We start from the raw sequence: 19,836 nt of genomic DNA on the forward strand, positions 1-19,836 counted from the left end.
ACTTGCACGTTTTCCTTCTTTTTACAGCCGACCCTCAGAAAGCAGCCGGCGCTCCCCGGACCGCGGGTGCTCACAGCCGGGAGCGGTGCTACCGGCTCGGGAGGGACCCCGGCTGCCACCACCGCCTGCGAGCGCCAGCATTCGCTGTGCCCCAGGCAAACGCAGAGCTCCGTCACAGTTCCCTACGAGCCGCGGCCGGCGCGGTGCAGCGGCCCGGGCCTCGCAGGACTCACCGTGGCAGGCGCGGGGCCGCGGCGCCGCCTGGCACCGCAGGTACAGGCGGTAGAGGCCGCGGCAGCCCCGCCGCTGCGCGGCCAGGGCCGGCATCATGGCGGCGGCCGCTCGGCACGGCCGGCAGGCGGGCGGCGATTCGCATCGGCGGAGGCCGGCGCGGCTGCGGCGGAGCCCCGCTGGCCCCGGGCGGCGGCGGCGGTGGCCGGAGGCCGGCGGTGGGCGGCGCCGCGGCACCCGGATGTGCGGGGGCACCGCGGGGCCGCCGCTGACTCACCCGCCCCGCCCGCCGCGCCTGCGCCGGGCCCGGGGAGCTGGGCCGGGTCGCGCCGGGCTCGCCCTGGCCGGCGGCTCGGCCCCAACTGCGGCACCTCGGGAGCAGCCCCTGCTCTGTTGCTGTGCCTGGTGGAGGGGTAACACATACGTGTAACAAACGCACACGGGTTGAATTTCTTAGGTGAAAACACTTTAGAAAATTTTTAATAGGGTCCAGAAATAAAAATGTTGGGAAGACCTCCGAGATCATCGAGTTCAATCTATGATCGAACGCCACCTTGTCGACTAGACCATGTCACTAAGAGCCACAGCCAGTCTTGAAGACCTCCAGGGATGGTGGCTGCACCACCTGTCTGTGGACAGCCCATTCCAATGTCTAATGACCCTGAAGTAAATTCTTCCTGATGTCCAATCTAAGTTTCCCCTGGCCCAACTTCAGACTGTCTTCTCATCCTGTCACTTGCTACCTGAAAGAGCCTGACTCCCACCTGGTTACACCCTCCTCTCAGACAGTTGTGGAGAATGGTAAGGTTTCCCCTGAGCCTCCTTTTCTCCAGGATAAATACCCCCAGCTCCCTCAAAAACTCCCCACAAGACTTGTAGTCCAGACCCTTCACCAGCTTCATTGCCTTTCCCTGGACACAGACAACATTAAAATATGTACACTAAATCTGTTTGCATGATTTCTAGATGAAAATGTGGTCCCCTAGCCTAAGCCATTCCCTAAAATGCACTTCCTAGATCAGTGCTGATAAAATGAGATTTAAAATGATGTCTTCCTCCAGGGAGAGTGCCATGTGTCTGATCCTATACTCCAGGGTTGTAAGGGCTGCTGTGCCCAGCTGTGACACCTCCTGCCCTGCTCACCTACAGCCTGGCTCAGGACCATGCCTGTAATCAGTCCCACTGGCACTGTATTACATTTTTTTTTTTTTTCCCAGTATAGCTTTGATATTGGTTTATATGACTGAGAAAATGTCTCGGGCTTCCTTGTCTTCATTTGCACACTGGGAGGAACATGGGAGCTCACCAGAAGTTAGGTTGATAAGGAATTTGGATAATTAATGTACCTGATAATCCACAAAGCATTTGATCTCTGAGGAGAGTTATTACAGTGCCTGTCTTTAACATACACAATTAGATTTTAAAACAAAGTTTGTTGGCACATCTTTACCAGCTACCTAGTGAGCTGCATTGCCAAAACAAGTTTTCCTAGAAGCCCAGGGGAGGCAGATTGAGGTAGAATACTTTCACAGAATAATTAACATTCATCTTCCCAGTAGTACAATTGCAGCCATACCAAATGATTCAGAAGTATTGCAACAGATGCTCTATCATTAAGTACCAGATGTACAGCACTGGAATTAAATACTAAATTGACTGCAAGTTGTAAAGTAGCACAGCTGAGGTCAATGTTGCAGTCTAATATGCAGCTGATATATTTGCTGGCTGCTTGTTATTTTGGCAAGAGCCTAACAGTAAAAAAAGAAAAAGAAAGAGGAGGTTAAGTGTTCCCTAATTTTTTCCCCTATGTAAAGATGTTTGAAAGCATATAGAAATTCTTGAAACATTTGTACCTGAAGAACCACTGCTATACTCTAGAAGAGATGCGAAGTTTAGGTTTATTGTTTCCTCTCTAAAACCAAATGGAACCACTAACTATTTCATATTCTTTTATCCATCTGAATAACTGAATTTATTTTGTCTAGTTTTGGCACTGTATATATGAAACAGGAAGGAAAAGAATAAAACTGGAATATCATAGACAGATTAATAGATACTAAGTGTGGTGGTCAACCAGGATTTACACAATCAGCTGTGCATGACCCTTTATATTGACAAACACTGAAAACAAATGGAGACAAAGAGCAAATAAAAGAGCATCAATAACAGCCTATTCTGCAAGGGACAGCCAAGTACTTAAAGCAATTGATAATGAAGTACCAAGACTCCTGACATGCAGCTGCAGCATCCTAAGAAAAAATATCAACCTTATTTATGAGCATCTCAGCCATTAGTTATCAATCACTAGCAATGAACAGAGAAACATCCTAAATTGTATGGTATTTCAGGACATCCAAACTGGCTACTTTAAGTCTGTATTTCATAAAATCAAGTTAGTAAAAAAAATAAATGTAAAGTCTCATTCAAGTTGCTACATGCTAAACTGATAAAAAAATATTATTTCTGTATACTATGCTTGTACTTGGGCTTTCGTGCCACCTGAACCTCTGTCTAGGGAACCAATTGTGTGAAGATCCTGGTACGTTGCTCATAAGAGGTGGGGAGACGTGCTACCATATCAGTCATTTCCTCAGGCCTCCTTTTGCAAAAACTCTAAAACCCTTTTTTATACAGCATATTACCTTGCCTACAAAAAAATTATAGGGTTAAGTTGCCTTACCAGGTCTTCGGGAAGAACAGGGACTATGGTTACAACCTTTTAAGATTTAGAACCTGTTTTATGGAGACACTTGAAAAGTTTACATAGAACTGGTTGCAGACCAGGAAAGACTGGATTGAAATATAGGTCTTTGAAAACTTTTTTCCTCATCCCTGTTTATTTAAAATAACTCAGTACCTGACTGTTACTCAAGCTACAACAGTCCATCATGATGAAATTCTCCAGTATTACTATCTAGCAAGAAATATGTGATATGTAAAGGCTAATAAGAAATGAAGGATTTTTAGTGTTCCTTGTATGAAAAATGAAGTAACATAAAGCAAATTTGAGTATCTTTTTAATCTGAAATTCATTAAATATTTCAAGTTCATACAGTGGAGAGAGACTTACAATGTCCCCAGATCCACTTGAAGAGCTGATGGTATTGACTTAATATAGTTTAAATTACTCTTCAGGATTCCCATCATATCCTGCCTTGTGGGTCTCTCATATAGCACAGCAAGGGGGGAAAAAGGGAAAAGGGAAAGACTTTTGATTTTTGTACCTTTTATGATCCTACACATATACAGTTAACACAGCTACATATCAATAGTACAAAAAAGTGTGAACACATAACGTCCAGTGATCCCAAACAGCCTTTAAGTTTTTCAGGCAAACCATTTAAATTCACAGAAAATGAGACAATATTTTGTGACAGGCAAGTGCATGAGGGGAATGACTCTTCTGAAGCAGAATGGTGCATCTTGAGAAGCTTGCATAACTACTCTGAGTCATGCAGCTCTGCAAAGCTATTTCATGGTCACTGGGTGAAAGATCTACATAAACAGAAAGTAAATATTTTCATTTCCAGCACATGGATAAGTGTTTTCAGTTATTCTCATGCAGTTCATTCACCTTAACATCAGCAGTCATCTGCAGTTTCTTAAACTGGGGGCAGCAGTCCTCAACCGCAGCAGCAGCTAGTGACTGCCAAAGGACAGTAAATCATGAAGAGGCATTATTCTCGTGAGAAATTTAAATGGAAACTTACTTTCCTTTAGCCAATAGACTCAGGAGGAGCACATTACATTGCTAAAATTTTTAGCTTCATAGTTGCAAATGAGCCACTAGAGGTCAGTGGTTTGGAATAAAATTAGCACATGGAGGAAGAATTCTATTTCATTTCAAATGGACAAATCATACAATCAAATAAATTTTCCAGCCTCTGAGTAAGGAAGAAGAACTCTTAAGGTTAGCAGCACTTACCTTCATCCAAAAGCAAGAAAGCTAGCTTTAAATTTTTAAAAACAATACTAGGTACATAATACATAAAATACTGAAACAACTACTCATTCTCTACAGTAATATACAAACATGCATAAGAACACAGGACTGGAGGAAGCTTCTTGTACCAGCATCCAGCTCTTGCTACTCCACTCCTCGTATCATTTCTTGCATGAACCAAGCAAGGACCAGCTTAAAAGCAGCTTGATTCTTTTGCTCATAAGGAAAAAAAAAAAAATACAAGAATGTGGGTGGAATAAGCTCAATTAGTACTTTTGAAGTGCATAAAGGCAGTACATTAGAAACTCCCATGAAGTGCAAGAATCTTCTTTAACAACTAATTCCCTTAAAAATGTGTAATACTCTGCAAAGAGAGAAGGATGCCAGAGGACAAGAAGAGGCTGTTTCATCATGAAGTGCAAAATGTATTGCCACTTCCAAATAGGGGAAAAAACCCCCAAAGTACTAAATTTCATTTAGTCATTTATCTACTGCTGTAAGTAATATATACACATCATCCATTCACAGTATATACATATTAATGCAACTGAATGGCTTACTTCTGCCCCAGAGTGATGTTAAAAAATTTGAGATAATTAGAAATGTGAATAAAGCCATTGGATGCTCAGACACATGCTGAACTTGATGCTTGTTGCTGTACCTGTAGTTTTCTAAGGCTTCAATATTTCTCTGTATTATGCAGTTACACAACTGAAAATGCCACTAGACATGAAAATTCAGAAAGTGAACCTCAGATTTCCATCTACCATTACAAAAAACTTTTTATCCATAGCTTTGATTTAAACTTTATCACTGAAAGGATTCACAGTTATTTTTGTTGTGCTTTAGTCAGAACATAACTGAAGTTGTTACAGCAGAAAGTATGTTGAAAGGGATCGTAGTATGGAGACATCTGTTTGGTCAGATTTTCTAGATTAAAAAAAATATCCAAAAATATTAAAATACTAAGTTACATCATGTTATAACTTAATACTAAGTTATATCGGGTTCTATGCAAACATAAATCAGGACAAAACCTCATAAATTGCACATACAAAGTCTTCCCCCAGATGGCCAAGAAAAAAACATAGCAAAGCAACATGGAAAGATAAAAGCCAAAAAAAAAAAAAAAAAAAAAAAAAAAAAAAAAAAAAAAAAAAGGCCAAGAAGCCCAGATTATTTCTTTCTTTACTTTTTCACTGCATAATTTTCAAACATAAGAGAAGAACATGTAATTCCACTGCAGCTGTTTTCCATTTTAAATAAATCAAGATTAGACTGTCATCTCCTGTATAGTGTGGCTATTTCAACAGTATTTTAACAGAGAATAAATTATACATAATTTACTTGAAAATTTAGCTTGAAAATTAAAGTACTATCCAGAGGATACTGATGACATGAAATCATGAATGGTGAAATGGGGTTTGTGAAAGCCACAGAGCATCCAGCAGGATTTCCAGACACCTTTATATCAGAGAACTGGTGTGACGCTTGGAGTGTCCTCTCTAGGGCCAGGAGCTGGACTTGCTGATCCTGACTGCTCCCTTACAATTCAGCATATTCTATGATTCTGTGATTTTCTGTGTTCTCATTATTTTTCTCTCCGGTCTTCTACCTTCTTTTTCTATTGCACTTCTACCTTCATGAAAACTATAGTCGATACTGCTTTAAATCCTACAGATAATCCAGTCCTGTTTAGTTTACAATTTCTGATTTTCAGCTTCATTTTCCTGTGAAATATCTGAACTGATGCATCATCTTCATCTAACATACTTTTATCACTGCTTTTAACACTGGCAAAGTAACACGAGTGAATATTCACGGGAACACATATAGCAAATGAAAACATCATGATCTGCACTTGTTCCAGGACAGCAGTTTCCTCATGCCAAAACACAGGTATACAACTTTCTCTGCTAACACCTGCACTGAAAATATGGCAGTAGACTGGGACATAGGTAGATTTTTTTCTACAGGACTTGGTGTAATCTATGCTAGATATAAAGCAGAATAGTTCCAATTAATTAATGGAAGGGATCAGCTCTTTTTTTTTGTTTGTTTGTTTTTGTTTTTTGTTTTGATATACACCTTAATCTTCCTGTTTCTCTGTAAAAAGTAAATGAGTGGCTGCAGTAGCTCACTGCATTCTGCACTATTCTAAACACATACCCAAAAAACGAACACCCAACATGCACCTGGAACACTCAACACAAAGCTGTTAAGTAACAGCTTTGGTCAGTAACTCAAACTCACTCAGAGATTTGAACTTAAATAAGTGCTGTTTTGCAACACACATATTTAAAATCCAGAAGAAATACACAATTTGATTTCAAGAACATCAACAAAACAATAGGTATCAATACAGAAAACTATTTAATATGTTTCAAAATAAATATTTGACATACAAAGCACATACAATGAAAAAGGGTCACAATAAATTACAAATGGAACTACTTGCTCATTCACTGAGAGAAGCCCTTGGTATTTCCAATTTCATACCATCAAATTTATCATTCTTGCTGATTTAAGCACAGCACTGAACAAATATGGATCCCAGTGCTTTCTTTCACAGGTACTGGTATGGATAATTTACTGCAGTGATCCAATTTGAAAATCAGTAGGGACCAGTAAATCGCTGCATAAAAGAAAGAGCGAATGAGGTGCTTTTCCCTTAGTGTCAGCAGCCTGCGATTATTATGTTTATTAGATTTTCTTGAGAGGGCTTCACATTTTCTCAAATATGCAGGAGAACTATATTTCCCCTCTGAGCCCTTACATTAGCATTTTGTGCCTCAGTCCTTGAATACAAGTAAAAGATGAATTTTTCAATTAATTTTAAAAGTTTATACCATCTGGATGGCACAGAACTAAGCAATGAAACTCCCTTACCTGCACAATATCTGCCATTATCACAGAGCTAGCTTCTGCACAGAAGTTAAAAAGTAATGCTGAGATTTTATGAAAAAGATTTTTGAATCCACATTAAAGATTAAATTCTATTACACTATCGATACTGATATCTTTCCATCTTTGGAATAAAGAATTGCTTAAGGTTCTGTCTTTAAAAGGGGATTTAAAACAGCAAGGCCTGACTATTCCTGTGACTTCAAGAAAATTATAGCGCTACAGAAGTTACAATACAAAGATACACTAACCAATTTCCGTGAATATATAGTTCAACCACAAATAGGTATACCAGAGCAATTAAGAATTATAGACAAAACAGATTAGCATACCCTACTACCATTTAGCACGTTAAGGGCTTGGGATCTTACTCTGTTGCATTATTTTTTGTCAGAGATGATGATACAAGGGCCACACCTAGCATTGCACGTGAAAATCAATTTTGACTTTAAAAGAACGTGTTGCTCTAGCTAGCACACTATCTTCTTTACCCTTAATCTGAGCACTATAAGGTACAGCACTTTTCATCTGAGCAATGTAAGGTACAGTACTTTTTGAAGTATTTAAGACCACAGTTACAATAATTTTAGGAGCAGGACTAACAAGTCATATGTAGAGCGGAAATAAAACAGTTTCATCTGGGCAGTTGTCCAACTCTTTTATTTCCTGTTCTCCCAGAACTCTTACATAAGGCAAGTGCTCTTTCCTTCCATGTCTCCATTCCTGTCTTTAACATAAGTAAGAACTTCGTAATAAACACGGCATCTGTACAGCAAGTGTTGCAATACAGGTGCCTAACAATAAAAGGGTCTAACACAGACTGTACAAAATAATTTGCTACATTACTTGTTTGGACAGTACAATCACATACATAGTTAGCAGCTCCAAAACTGTTGGAAGAAATAGTGGCTCATAATTATAATAATTTTTATTTAAATCCTTACAACATTAACAGATATTACTCCACTTAAAACACCCATCAAAGAAAGGAGCAAAACATAAAACTGACAGCACAGAAATGACAATATATGCATAAAATCAAATAAAAGGCAATAAAGGAGAGGATGGATGTATTGGTGAGTTACTTTGTGTAAGAAATCCTAACTGGCATTAGCTACTGCAACAGACCCAATGGCTCCTGATACTTTTTATCTACAGATGAAAACAGACAAGTGTTAAGCTGGAGCACCACTTTTACAGAAAGCTCGTACAGAGCAAGGGGTTGGTCTACCTGCAGAATCTGTGCAACAGCACTTAACTTACAAAAGCTAAGATGACAAAAAGCAATGAGCAGTATGATTTATACCAGTGGAAACAGTTATCACATTAGGTAGGAAACCTTTCAGTAATACAAAAACTCTTCTGCTTCATTTTGGGATTTGCAGGCACTTTATGGTCAGTTGCAAAATTTCTCTACAATCACAGACTTGTGTCACAGCCTCTGCATCACAGCTAGCTGTTGACAGCATAGCAGCATGAACATACAGCTCTCTTCACCAAAAAAAACCCTCAAGCTATCAGGATACTACCACCATTTTATATTTAATTTAATCATCAGAAGAGAAACAGTCACAAACTGTGGTGAGGAAGCAGGCTCAAGGACAGAATGTTTTTGCCAGCATTGAGGAAAATCGATGTTATCACTTAGGCAGCTGAAAGGCTACAGTAAAAATCAAAATTGATACAGAGCACAGGTCAGTTTCCCCATTTATTTGGCTTGAACATTATTCTTACAATATTGTCCCATGTTTTCTCAGCATGTTAGAGAAATAAGTTTTACCAGCCCACAAGCTGCTCATTTGTCAAGCAAAGCCAAAAATATGCTACTATCAAAACCAAATCAAATCCCTTTTATGAAATTTCCTCCTCTTTTTTTTCCTTCCTCATTTTCAAGACTTAATAGAAAGAGATTAATTCGGTATTCACATCTAAGTTCTACTTCACAGCACTGTCTTCCAACTCTTTACTCACAGCATTGTCATTCACTTACTCCTTTTAATCCTTCTCCTGCATTCATTGAGTTGGATCTCTACTTAGCATCCTTCAGTTACAGCTGCATTACACTGGATCCAGTTTAGCCTCCTCTCTAATTTAGTAACATCATAGAATTAGGGAACAGTAGAATGCACTCATAACAAATGTCAAACCACAAAAATTTGCTCGGAAGTAACATGTTATTTTGCTTCCTGTAATTACAGTTTTATTTGCCTTCCACTCCCAGTATGGGGGATCAACTTAGATGACCAAATTCATTTTTACATCGCAGTGGTGCCAACAGCTGAAGAGAATCTGATGTCACCATTCAAAAAACACATCATGCAACATGACAGAGGGTCTAGAATCGTACTGAGGAACTGAAACAGTAATAAGTAGGTCTGAATTTTTCCCTGATTATATACGATTGTTGCAGTGCTTATTCTTGGGTTAGATTTTGAAGGAAAGGTCATAAATTTTTGCACTTTAGGAGGCAAAAATTCCCTATAAAATGATTTAGAAATGCACAAGACATTATATCCCAATTCAGAGGCAGCAGTGGGAATATAGGAACATGCACACATACACACAGGACAGCATTCTGCTCAACTTCCAGGTTCAAGCATCAGTAAGTTGTGTTAAAGAGAGAAAATGAGCCTGAAGAGCCTAGCGAGTTACATTTAACACTCCTTTTATTGCAGTAGAAATTTTAGTTTTTATCAAATCCTCAAATTACAGGATATACACATAATCAATCTCATTGCAAGTCTTTAGCAGCTGTAGAGCATTAACTGCATGCAGTTGCTTCTGCAGTGTGCAAGTATTCCATAAATAGCTAATCACGTTCAGAGAGCAAGACAAGTAGTCAAAGAATATCATATTCAATTACCAACTGATTCATCAGTACCAAGAGGTTGAGCAAAAAAAAATGAAATAAGTTTAGAAATACATGGCTCTGATCTAAAAATTAATACAACTGGAAAGTTGGAATGATATCCATATCACGAACAAGATAACTCAATAGTTACAGGAAAATACTTTGCTTCAAGACTGTTTTTGAAACTGTTTTCTCATAAGGTTTCTCTGACCATGGAAGAATAGTTAACTGCTACAGAATTTTACAAAAGGCCAATGAAAGCCCTTTAACTTTATGCAATCAGAATACTAACACTAACTACAGAAAATTCAGCAAATATTTTGCCTTGAATTTCTGGAAATAAGTTGTGTTCAGATAATATTATTTTTGCATGACTTACCCTTCAGTTGCTGGGTGAATGCATAACCAGTGTAATTAATTTATGCACTTAATTTAATATTCACTTCTGTAGTCATGACACTGGCTTCAGATCAGTCATCAGATGGATTTATGCCAAGAAATCCTACACCCATTTGTTTCAGAAGCTGCCTAAACAGGTGCAATTCTTTATGCAAATTTCTCATCACAATGAGGGTCTCAGAAACTGAAATAACAATTTATACAGAGCTACCTACAGATTAATTTTCTAAAAAGCTAACATGCTTGAATTACTGCAGTCTCACATTTGTGTGGACACGAGAACAAATCTGCAATGACTCCGCAAAAGTTACTTCATTAACATTGATTAGTTCATTTGAGACATGGTTAAAAGTTTAAGCATTGCATCTTAGTCTTAAAATCCTACAGGTCAGCAGTTTGGCTTGGTAAAACAACTTGTTATGACAAGAAAACTGCACAGAGTTTTCTGTGATCAGTCTCGGTATTTCTTCCAACAGTGTAATGTAAGATTATGTCACAAGGTAGAAACATGGGAGAGTTCTTTTAAAGTATTATTAATAAAAATAGCCTCTCGTTCAGAAAGCAGTGTTATCTCTGTCAGCTTGATAGATTTTAATCCCTTGTGTTAACTTCAAAGTGGGCTGTATTTCTACACTGAGTATTGTAATTTGGACAAAATAGTTCTACAGATACATTTAGTAAGCAGAAGAATACTGTCCAAAGTGTACTGCATAGGTATATGTATCAACTGCTTTCCACTGGAGACATCCTAAAGTAGCTATAGTTCCAACTAACATAAACCTAATAATAACCTTGTAATAACTTTAAATCAATCTCAAACAATCCTTGATTTAAAAAAAAAAACCAAACAAAAAAAAACAAAACCCAAACTTGTATGATAGGGCATGTTTTAGGTAGGATGCAGCTACTTTTTTCATCAATTAACAATACAGCACGGTTAATTTAAGTTTCTATTATTTGTTTTTGATATGCTAAATTTCATATTATCTCCAAGAAAAGCATTTATGTATTTTTATACAGCCTGGAGTGAAATCAGTGTAAAACCAGGAATTTCCAATCATCAGCAGAAGTGCCAGCTGCTCATAATGTTCACAAAACACAAGTGCCTGAATTTGGCTATGCAACAGTTGGTGCCAATCTGCTTATAAAGGAAATGCCACTGAGGCATAGTCTTCTTACAAAAACAGGGCACGAGGGCTTCGTTATTAAGTGTTCAACAACAATCCTGAGCTCGGTGAAGAGAGTCCTGAAAAATCAGATTTAAAGACAGTTTTAAAATCCTATGGCATTTACCAGAAGTATTATCCACATGTATCTTTTTCATTAACTTCTTTTCTCAGTATCACACTCACATACACATTTTAAGTTAAATTCTTTAGACCAACTCAGTACTGCTTCCAAAAGCTTCAGAATTCTTGACTTTTAAACATTAACATTTTAAGTTTTTAAGTTTTAAGTTTTTAACATTAAGATTTTAAGTAACTCTATCCTCAGCTGGAAGTTACTGAGCTAGACACAGCAGAAGAACTCCACCTTCAAGCAAAAAAACAAAAGAAAAAAAAAAAAAAAAGAAAGACTATAAAGGCTACACAAGCACTATAAAAAAGAGAAAAAGGAATAATGCTTTATCACAAATAGTGTAAGGAGCTGGGAGGCTATTGTGTTTGTGCTACTTCTTGGCAATATGCAAGAAACCTGCACTGCAGAAGCAACTATTAGAAGACAGACATGAGAAATAAAACTGTCGTCACCAATTTCCCTTAAAACTACAAAAATGCCAGCAGAACATTTTGGATAAACTAGTTCTACTGAACGTCACTTTTAGTATTGTACAGCTTAAATTATTTTTAGATACCAAAGTAGTAAAGCAACTTCATAGATGTAGTTGGTGTTGTTGAAAGTAAATATATGTAGTAGGATGGAACAATTCATTTCTTACAAAAATAGGGAATAGAAGACAATTAAGCTTATGATTCTCACACGTCTTTGCATATTGTGGCAGCCAAAGCCACTTTCTTGGCACTCTAGCAAGTCATTTTCTGATCTAGTAGACTGGAAAGTCTGTTCACAAAATCTTATGCTATGCAATGCTTGTAAGAAAACTTCTAAAAAGCACTCACCTGAGAAAACACTCATAGGAATATTTATGATTTCAAAGTCTAAAGCAATAATATTGGCCTGACCAACTTTCAAAATCAGTAAGGTTCTATTTCAAATACAATTAGCTTTATTTATGAAGTTAACTAAAGAAGGTAATGAACATGTTTAAGATCATCCAGAATTTTTTTTTCTCTCATTATTACACAAGGTTTTAAGTGCCTATTCATATTTGGGCTTAGCCTCAGATGCACCTAGAATCTAAAAATAAGGATATCTCTCTGCTAAGAAAGACTTTCTATTCCCAGAGTGTAGTTTTAATTACACAAGCATGTTCTGAAAGCTCCCATTCAAGAATAGTGGTATGTTTCTGATCACTTACATGAAATAAATTTAATCTTTAACCAGCCAGGATTTTATTTAGCATCCCAGGTGTATTTCACATTCTACAACTGCCATTTGCAGATGTTGTATTATGAGTTCATTTTAGAATGAGAAGTTTCTGAATGCCTAAGCACCATGCAGTTAAACACTAACTTCCAAAATCAATTTAGTACTTACCGACAGTACGGATTTCGCCGAGAAGAGTAGCGTAATGTAAGAAACCTATAGTAAATGAATGGCTGGAGCAGACTCCCTTGTCCACTGAAAGAGAATTGTTCAGTAGAGCTTACTAGTGACAAACAAAAAACCAAAACAAAACACCAAACCCAGGAATTTTTAAGAAATTTTTTTTAAGAAAAGCAAGCAAACTACTTGTACTTTAATACATAACTACACACTTAAAAATGCAGAAACATTATATAATAAAACTGCTCAATGAAGCAGTTAAAGTGCTGTTCTTGTACTGAATTTATATTTATGAAGCCTCATTTCTGGTGGTGTGCAAAGAATCACTGGAATGATGGTGGACACATGTTCCATAGCAGGAAAACACCTGCTGGTAAGCCCAGAAACTGGCTGACATAAGCAGTCCAGTTACAGTGACCCTGTTCAATCTAATTGCAGCACTTTGAATATCTGGACCTTATTTCTAGCATCATATTTCTTTTGCAAAACTTCTCAGAACACACACTGCACACAATTACAGATAAATAATAAAACTTTAATGCCAAGCTAATACCCAGTTATTTCAGTTACACTGAAATTAGGCTTTAGTATTTCACAAAACTGCTGATTGACATGGCTGTACTGTGAAATAGTGGAAACACAGCACACAAACCATACACAGCGAAGCACAGAAATGCCCTAAGTTTTAATGACTGAAGCCACTTTAAAAAACACATTATTGAAAAATTCTGTTTGAATTTAAACATGATGATAAGTAAGTTCCAGTATGTAAGTATTAGCAGCCAGAAGAAAAATATAAAGTGAAAGTGAGCTACAGGAGGGAAGAAAGAGGAAATCTTGAAACGTGTTCAGTATTGACAAACAATTTAATATGCTACAACGTTTAAAGAACAAAATCTCACAATAGCTGCATTTAGCAAGTCAATTATTTTAAAGTTTGACATATGACCTTTTACAAGCTTCAGTATCTACCAGATGACACATCAAGCAGCAATATTTCACATATTACATTCTCCACAGCAAGGCAAAAGAAAAAAAAAAAAACTGTACTAAGTTCAAAGCACTTATAAGTTTCAGACACTGGATAGAGTGTATCTGTCAGCTGGTAAGTGGTCTCAGATGGAATGCAAATCCTTGAGGGCTGAAGCATTAAAATGTTCAGCTGATATATCAAAAGATAAAGACAAATTATGCGTCCTATCCAAGAAGGTAAAGCCTCCCTTCTTCTGCTTATGAGACCACTCAAGATAAATGTTCCCACTATGCTAGAACTTGTATAGAACAAAGGCTGCATTCCCCCTCCAAATATTAAAAGGCAATGACCCAAACTTCTGTGACTGGCAGGTCATTATGCCTGTACAACTTCAGTAGGATTCCAACATGTTCAAGATCCCTAAAATGACTTCAACAGGCAACACAGCAAGCAAAATCAAATGGAATAAAAAAACCCAGAAGGGTCACTGCTCAGAAGCAGCACAGGAGAATGCAACCTACTCCTGCTTGCACACTTTTTGCATAATGAAACTTTGCCATTTAAATTTCAGGAATCTAATTGTCAAGAATAAGAGTTCAATTTCAGTGAAGCTGAAGATCTTAATATTCTACTAAACAAACCAAAATTAAACTTACTGAACAATGTACTGATAGAAATGTAGGTGAATTCAAGTGTCAAGCCTGAAAAACTCCCATGTGACTCATCACCCACGCTATGAAAGGGAAGGTTTTTTGGTGCTCAGTTACATCATAGTGAATGCCTTTTGATGTCAGGATGCACCAACTTAAGAAGCCTAAGAATCACTTAAATTTTATTTGAAGTTCAAGCCTCTGTCAGCCAGAACCATACAAATGGAGTACTATGAGCCACAGAGAACTCATTTGCAAAAAGCGGTCTTGTGTAGCAAGTTTCTAATTATTTAAATATTTATCATTATTCTTACCTGAAGAGCATAAAAACTGTAGCTGGCATCAGGAAAATTTCATTACAAGCAATGAATTTTAGAATATTCTGTTGATTAGCATTCAGTTTCTCTAAGAGGTTTCTCAAAAAGGGCAAGCTATTTGAACTTCGTGCCTTTAAAGAAGAAAAAAATATTTACAGAAAACATAAAAGTTACATCTATCTCCATTAATACAGAGAAAACAAAATGCAAACAATTGCTATTTAACACCCATTTCAACATTTTAAGACTTCATCAGAGAGATGACTTCATTCATTGAGATTAATATCCTAAGGAAAACTAGTACAGGCTTGAACTCCATAATTTACAGAGTTCAATTAAAAGCATCAGATATTGCAATTCCCTCATCCACCAATTTTAGGTTCAGCTGCAGAGACAGCCACAAGCCTTGTTCAGTCCTCTAGGAGGAAGTGCCCATGGTAGCATGACAGCCCAGTTAGGAACACCAAAGCCTGGAGTTACATTAAGTTGCACAGGGCAGTGCATTGAGCAGCAAGTCCAACTGGCAAGTATTTTGCTTGCTCTCACCCTGTAGTTTGTTACTTTATTACTGAAATAGAACAATAATATTCAGAGGCTATGGCTTAGCTTAAAGAAGACATGTCTTAAGTTTCAACTTAACCGTTCCACAGATTCTGTTTTCTTCAAAGAAATTTGAAGAAAAATGAGTGAGAAAAATAATTAGCTGAGATTCTATATTACAGTTTCACTCTAATTCCTCTAATGCAGCCAAAGAAAACCAAACCACAGCTGCAACTCAAACCTGTTTATAAACCCCAAGAACTGTATTAATCATAACATATACATATCATACTTACATCAAGAACCTTCTTTGTGTATGTGGCAGCATGAAGCAAAGAGAACAGCAAAACTGGAAAAATACTCACTGAAGCAAGCCATAAGGAAAATTACAGGCTGTGCAAGTGCTTCATTTCTCCATGATGTTATACTACACCAGTGATAGCTTGATGGATCTTTGCAAAAGTTTGGCGGGAATGACCTATACTGGATAAAGATAGGTGTAAGTCTAATACCTATATTTACAGCTCTTCCTTCTGCTTCTTACACCTCTTTGCTATGCACTTTTATTAACTTCAGAATATGGGTGTCTGCAAGTATGCAAAAGTATAACACACACCATTAGACACCAGTGTGCTTCTACTGAAATGCGTTCTCTCTGCACAGAAGGCACAGCTGAGCTTACTACTCAAAACCTCTGAAATATGTAGTCGTAGTTTTTGTTGCAAGATGCTACAAAATTATTTTCTTTACCAAAGAACATGCAGTTGCCAGCCATTCCGATTTTACAGAGCAAGAATGTAGACATTTCTCTGTCAGAAGGATTTTAAGAGTAGGACATTAAGCGTACATCACGTGGCATAAAGAAATGTCAGCTCTGACATGTCACCTTTGACAACCCACAGGTGCAAATTTTGCTGCTTTATCGGTTTAATAACTTATGTGAGAAAATTATTACTGAATAATTATCTCTCCACATGATGAATGTCTACTACAGTGAGAAGACACATATTAAACGCTGCACTGGCAATAAATGAACTACCATCTTCTCCAAATATCACTGGAGGCTGGTCATAAAATCCACCAAACTTAAGCCTCAAAAAAAGAAAATCTAAGTAGCCAGAGAATGCAGTGCTCTAATTATAGAGCTGATTAAACTGAATATGGATCAATCAACATAAGCCTCTCATATTTTACATAGAGTATGTTCTATAAATAGCAAACATATCAAACTAGTTCAACTAGTTTTTCAAATCATGGCAAATGTGATGAAAAGAATAATGTTTTTAATATATTTTAAAACATCAGCAGGATGACACAAGAAAAGGATACTTGTAACAGGGTAGGAATTCACAAAGATAAGGGAGTACAACAGGTAATGGCAGCTGTCCTCCAGCAAAGCCTGAGCCAGAAATGCCCTGCTAAGCTGGAAGTGCGGTAGCCTTTGGTGTAGTCGGAGGGCACTGGTAAGAGCATTTGCCAGCAAGGCACGCTGATAAAAGCTTGCTGCTTCATGCAACCTGCAAATCATCAGAGGAGATGTTACCATGTGAACCAAGCTCAGAAGTCTTCTACCTTTGAGAATTGCATCACAACTGAACAATACCTGAAGTACTGATTTATAATATTGTACATAAGCATTATTCCCAAAAAATAACTCAAAAGCTGTTTCACAGACTTTACTGCATGTGCCTAAGACAACTCAATATAATACTCCATTTACACAAAAAACCCCATGCATTTACTACTACTTCACATTTTTTCAATACGTTTTCCAAACACATCTACAAGTGTTTCAAACCAATCTAAAATATGTAAGCTGTTCTGACAAAAAGCATACAAGTAAGCTGAATAACAGCAATTTACCTTACAATTAAAGTAAAAAGGAAAAAACAATTCTATGCAAATGGAATCTAGTTTGTTTCTAAATTTTTTATGCTATTTTACAATATTATAGTACATACCCTAGAAGAGGCAGGACAAATAAAGCTGAGCAGTAAACCGTGAACAAGCGGGAAATCCACATTGCTGTATCCAACTTGTTAGCCATCAGAAATTGCTACATCGGAAAAGAAAAAAAAAAGAAAAAAAAAAGACCAACCCCAACAGAAGTTGGTATCTTAATACTTGCATACAATGAACATTCTTCCCAACTCTATTAAATTTCAAGTCTTTCTCCAACTTCAAATATAAGCAAATTATAGCTTGAAGCAGAAAGCTTTTTTTGGTTCTGTGATACTTGGCTCATATGATGTTACTATATGTTAATAACTCGGCTTCCTCAGAACCAAGAGGCTCCTTTGTACATTACAATCAAATGCAGTGGTAAGAACTTATAGAAAAATAATTTTTCTATCCAAATACACCTCCCTAAACAGTCAGCTTCACAAATATTATCATGTAGGGTCTCTAGATCTGACTGACTTTTGCTTCAAGCTTTCTTTTAGAATTCAATGCACAAATCTGGGCCTAAATCTCCACAATTCTTAGTGATGGGGAGAAAAATACAGGATCAGGTGAAGTTAGTGTAACCACATTACAAGGAAAGTGGCATTGTTTTGGCTTACATATTCCTGGCCTTGAAAAAGCAAAAAACTTTTCACAGTACTTTGCACCTCTCTTCCTTAACCACTGTCCTGCTCAGTCCTGATATACCCAAAGTGCCAGAAAGACTCTAATGAAACACAGAATACTTTCGACTATATGTGCATCAGAGTCAAAGCAACAGCCTCCTTCCTTAGGATAGAATTCATCTTTTTTTCCAAATTTGGACCAGCTTTTGAAGATTCGTCTATTCTTCTATATTTCCAGGGCACCTCTATGGAAATGACCAGAAACCTACAAGCATCTTCATAATATGATTTCATATCTTACTTGCACAATTTAACTACAGAAACGGCATGAAGCTGTGTCAAGGCTAGGATAGATTATCAGGAAAAGGTTTTTCACCCAGAGAGTGTTTGGGCACTGGACTTGGCTCCCCAGGGAAGTGGTCACAGCACCAAGCCTGACATAGTACAAGCCTCTGGACAATGCTCTCAGGCACATTGTGTGACTTCTGGGGTGTCCTGTGCAGGGCCACGAGTTGAACTCGACGATTCGTGTGGGTCCCATTCAATTCAGCACGAGTCTATGAGTCTTGTGAAATACAGACGCTAGCACACTGACTTACTTTCTTCAATTCAGCCATTTTCAAGAGCGGCGGCACACTAACAGCAAGCTTTCAAGCGGAAAGCGAAAGCTGCTCCCGCCTGCCCGCACCCGGGCGAGCAGTGCCTCGCTGCCATCCCAGCAGGACGCCCCGCCGCCGGAGCAGCACCGCGGCCGGCCCGCGCCCCCCAGGCCCCGGAGCTCCTTACCACGGCCCCGCCGCCGGCCCCGCCTGGCATGGGCCCGTTCTGCGTGGAGTCCGCCATGGCCGCACCTGCGGGGAGAGAAGCGCCTCAGTTTGTGGGACACGGGCGACCGCAGCCGCCGCCTCCCGAGCTCCCGCTCCCGGCCCGGGCGCGACCCACCGCAAGCGCCACACCGGGCACGGAACACGCTCCGGCAGATCCGCACTCCCGGATGCGGCCGGACGCCACTTCCCGCGGGCCGCGGGCTGCCGGGCAATGTAGGCGGTGACTGGGATGCTCCCGACGGCGCCTGGCGGCGTCACGGGCCGGCGCTGGGAGGCAGCGGGGGGATGGCGCCGCGCAATGGCTGCCGACGCCGGGCTGCGGTTGCGGGGCCAGCCCGCTGGGCAGGACGCTGGTCCTTTCTCCGCTGTCCACAGTAGCCCGGACATCAGCTCGGCTTCGTCTGTATATATTTCAAAATTTGCTCCGTCTGTAGGCTCTGTTCAGGGGCACTTGTGTGTGGTGACAGCAACAGCAACAATATTAATGCTTGCTTCGGCCCCAGTTTGAGGAGTGTTTGCTCACTGAGGGCCGACTGGATTTCCAGGGCTTTGGGCTCTCGCCATAGCGGCCTGGCGAGGCTCAGTGCTGAGCATCAGCAATATAAATGGGAATCGTAGCGTCACGGGACCCGTGTAGGGCGCTCTGCAGTTCCCGGTGCTGCGGTGGCCCGGCGGTGTCAAACAAAAACGGTGCAAGGTTGTACCCTTGTGTTTCAGTGCCATTGGTTCCCTATAATGTAAAAAGCGGGGGGGAAAGCCCAAACACGCACCTCTTCAAAGCCACGTGGGCCTAAAGAATGTCAGCGGTATTATGTTAAAAAGCGAGATTTTTGAAACAAATTCCTGAAATCTCTGGTCAATAATCATCAAACCATAAATTAGGGAGCTTTACTCAGTTACAGGTGTATCAGCAGCCTCTGACGGAAGGATGGCAAAAAGCAGGAACAGCCTTCTGTTCACTCTC

At 39.2% G+C, this 19,836-nt stretch overlaps 2 protein-coding genes across 2 annotated transcripts in view; both read right to left on the bottom strand.

The window, feature by feature from the left end:
* The window catches only part of SLC30A9 (solute carrier family 30 member 9), a 31,789-nt gene extending 31,428 nt beyond the window's left edge, over positions 1 to 361 (bottom strand). The window contains exon 1 of the mRNA XM_053976124.1: positions 234 to 361. Coding sequence (XP_053832099.1) covers positions 234 to 330 — 97 coding nt within the window. The 5' untranslated portion in view covers positions 331 to 361. The remainder of the gene's footprint in view (positions 1 to 233) is intronic.
* A 6,167-nt stretch (positions 362 to 6,528) lies between these two features.
* On the bottom strand, positions 6,529 to 19,003 carry TMEM33 (transmembrane protein 33). The gene is made up of 8 exons (XM_053976128.1): positions 18,988 to 19,003; positions 18,832 to 18,896; positions 17,437 to 17,531; positions 16,805 to 16,992; positions 15,772 to 15,839; positions 14,933 to 15,066; positions 12,987 to 13,070; positions 6,529 to 11,574 (listed from the first exon to the last, which is right to left on the bottom strand). The coding sequence occupies exons 2-8, from the start codon at positions 18,886 to 18,888 to the stop codon at positions 11,445 to 11,447; spliced, it is 756 nt and encodes a 251-aa protein (XP_053832103.1). The 5' UTR covers positions 18,889 to 18,896; positions 18,988 to 19,003; the 3' UTR covers positions 6,529 to 11,444.
* Positions 19,004 to 19,836: the final 833 nt, after the last annotated feature.

This window comes from Vidua macroura, chromosome 4, assembly GCF_024509145.1.
Source record: "Vidua macroura isolate BioBank_ID:100142 chromosome 4, ASM2450914v1, whole genome shotgun sequence".
NCBI lineage: Eukaryota > Metazoa > Chordata > Aves > Passeriformes > Viduidae > Vidua > Vidua macroura.

Coding starts and splice junctions, on each gene's coding strand:
- TMEM33 (XM_053976128.1), bottom strand. CDS start 18,888: ATGGCGGACTCCACGCAGAACGGGCCCATGCCAGGCGGGGCCGGCGGC. Junction 16,993..17,436: donor TTTGTCCTGCCTCTTCTAGG/GTATGTACTATA, acceptor GATGATTTGCAG/GTTGCATGAAGCAGCAAGCT. Junction 15,840..16,804: donor GAATTCCTACCCTGTTACAA/GTATCCTTTTCT, acceptor GGCTTGCTTCAG/TGAGTATTTTTCCAGTTTTG.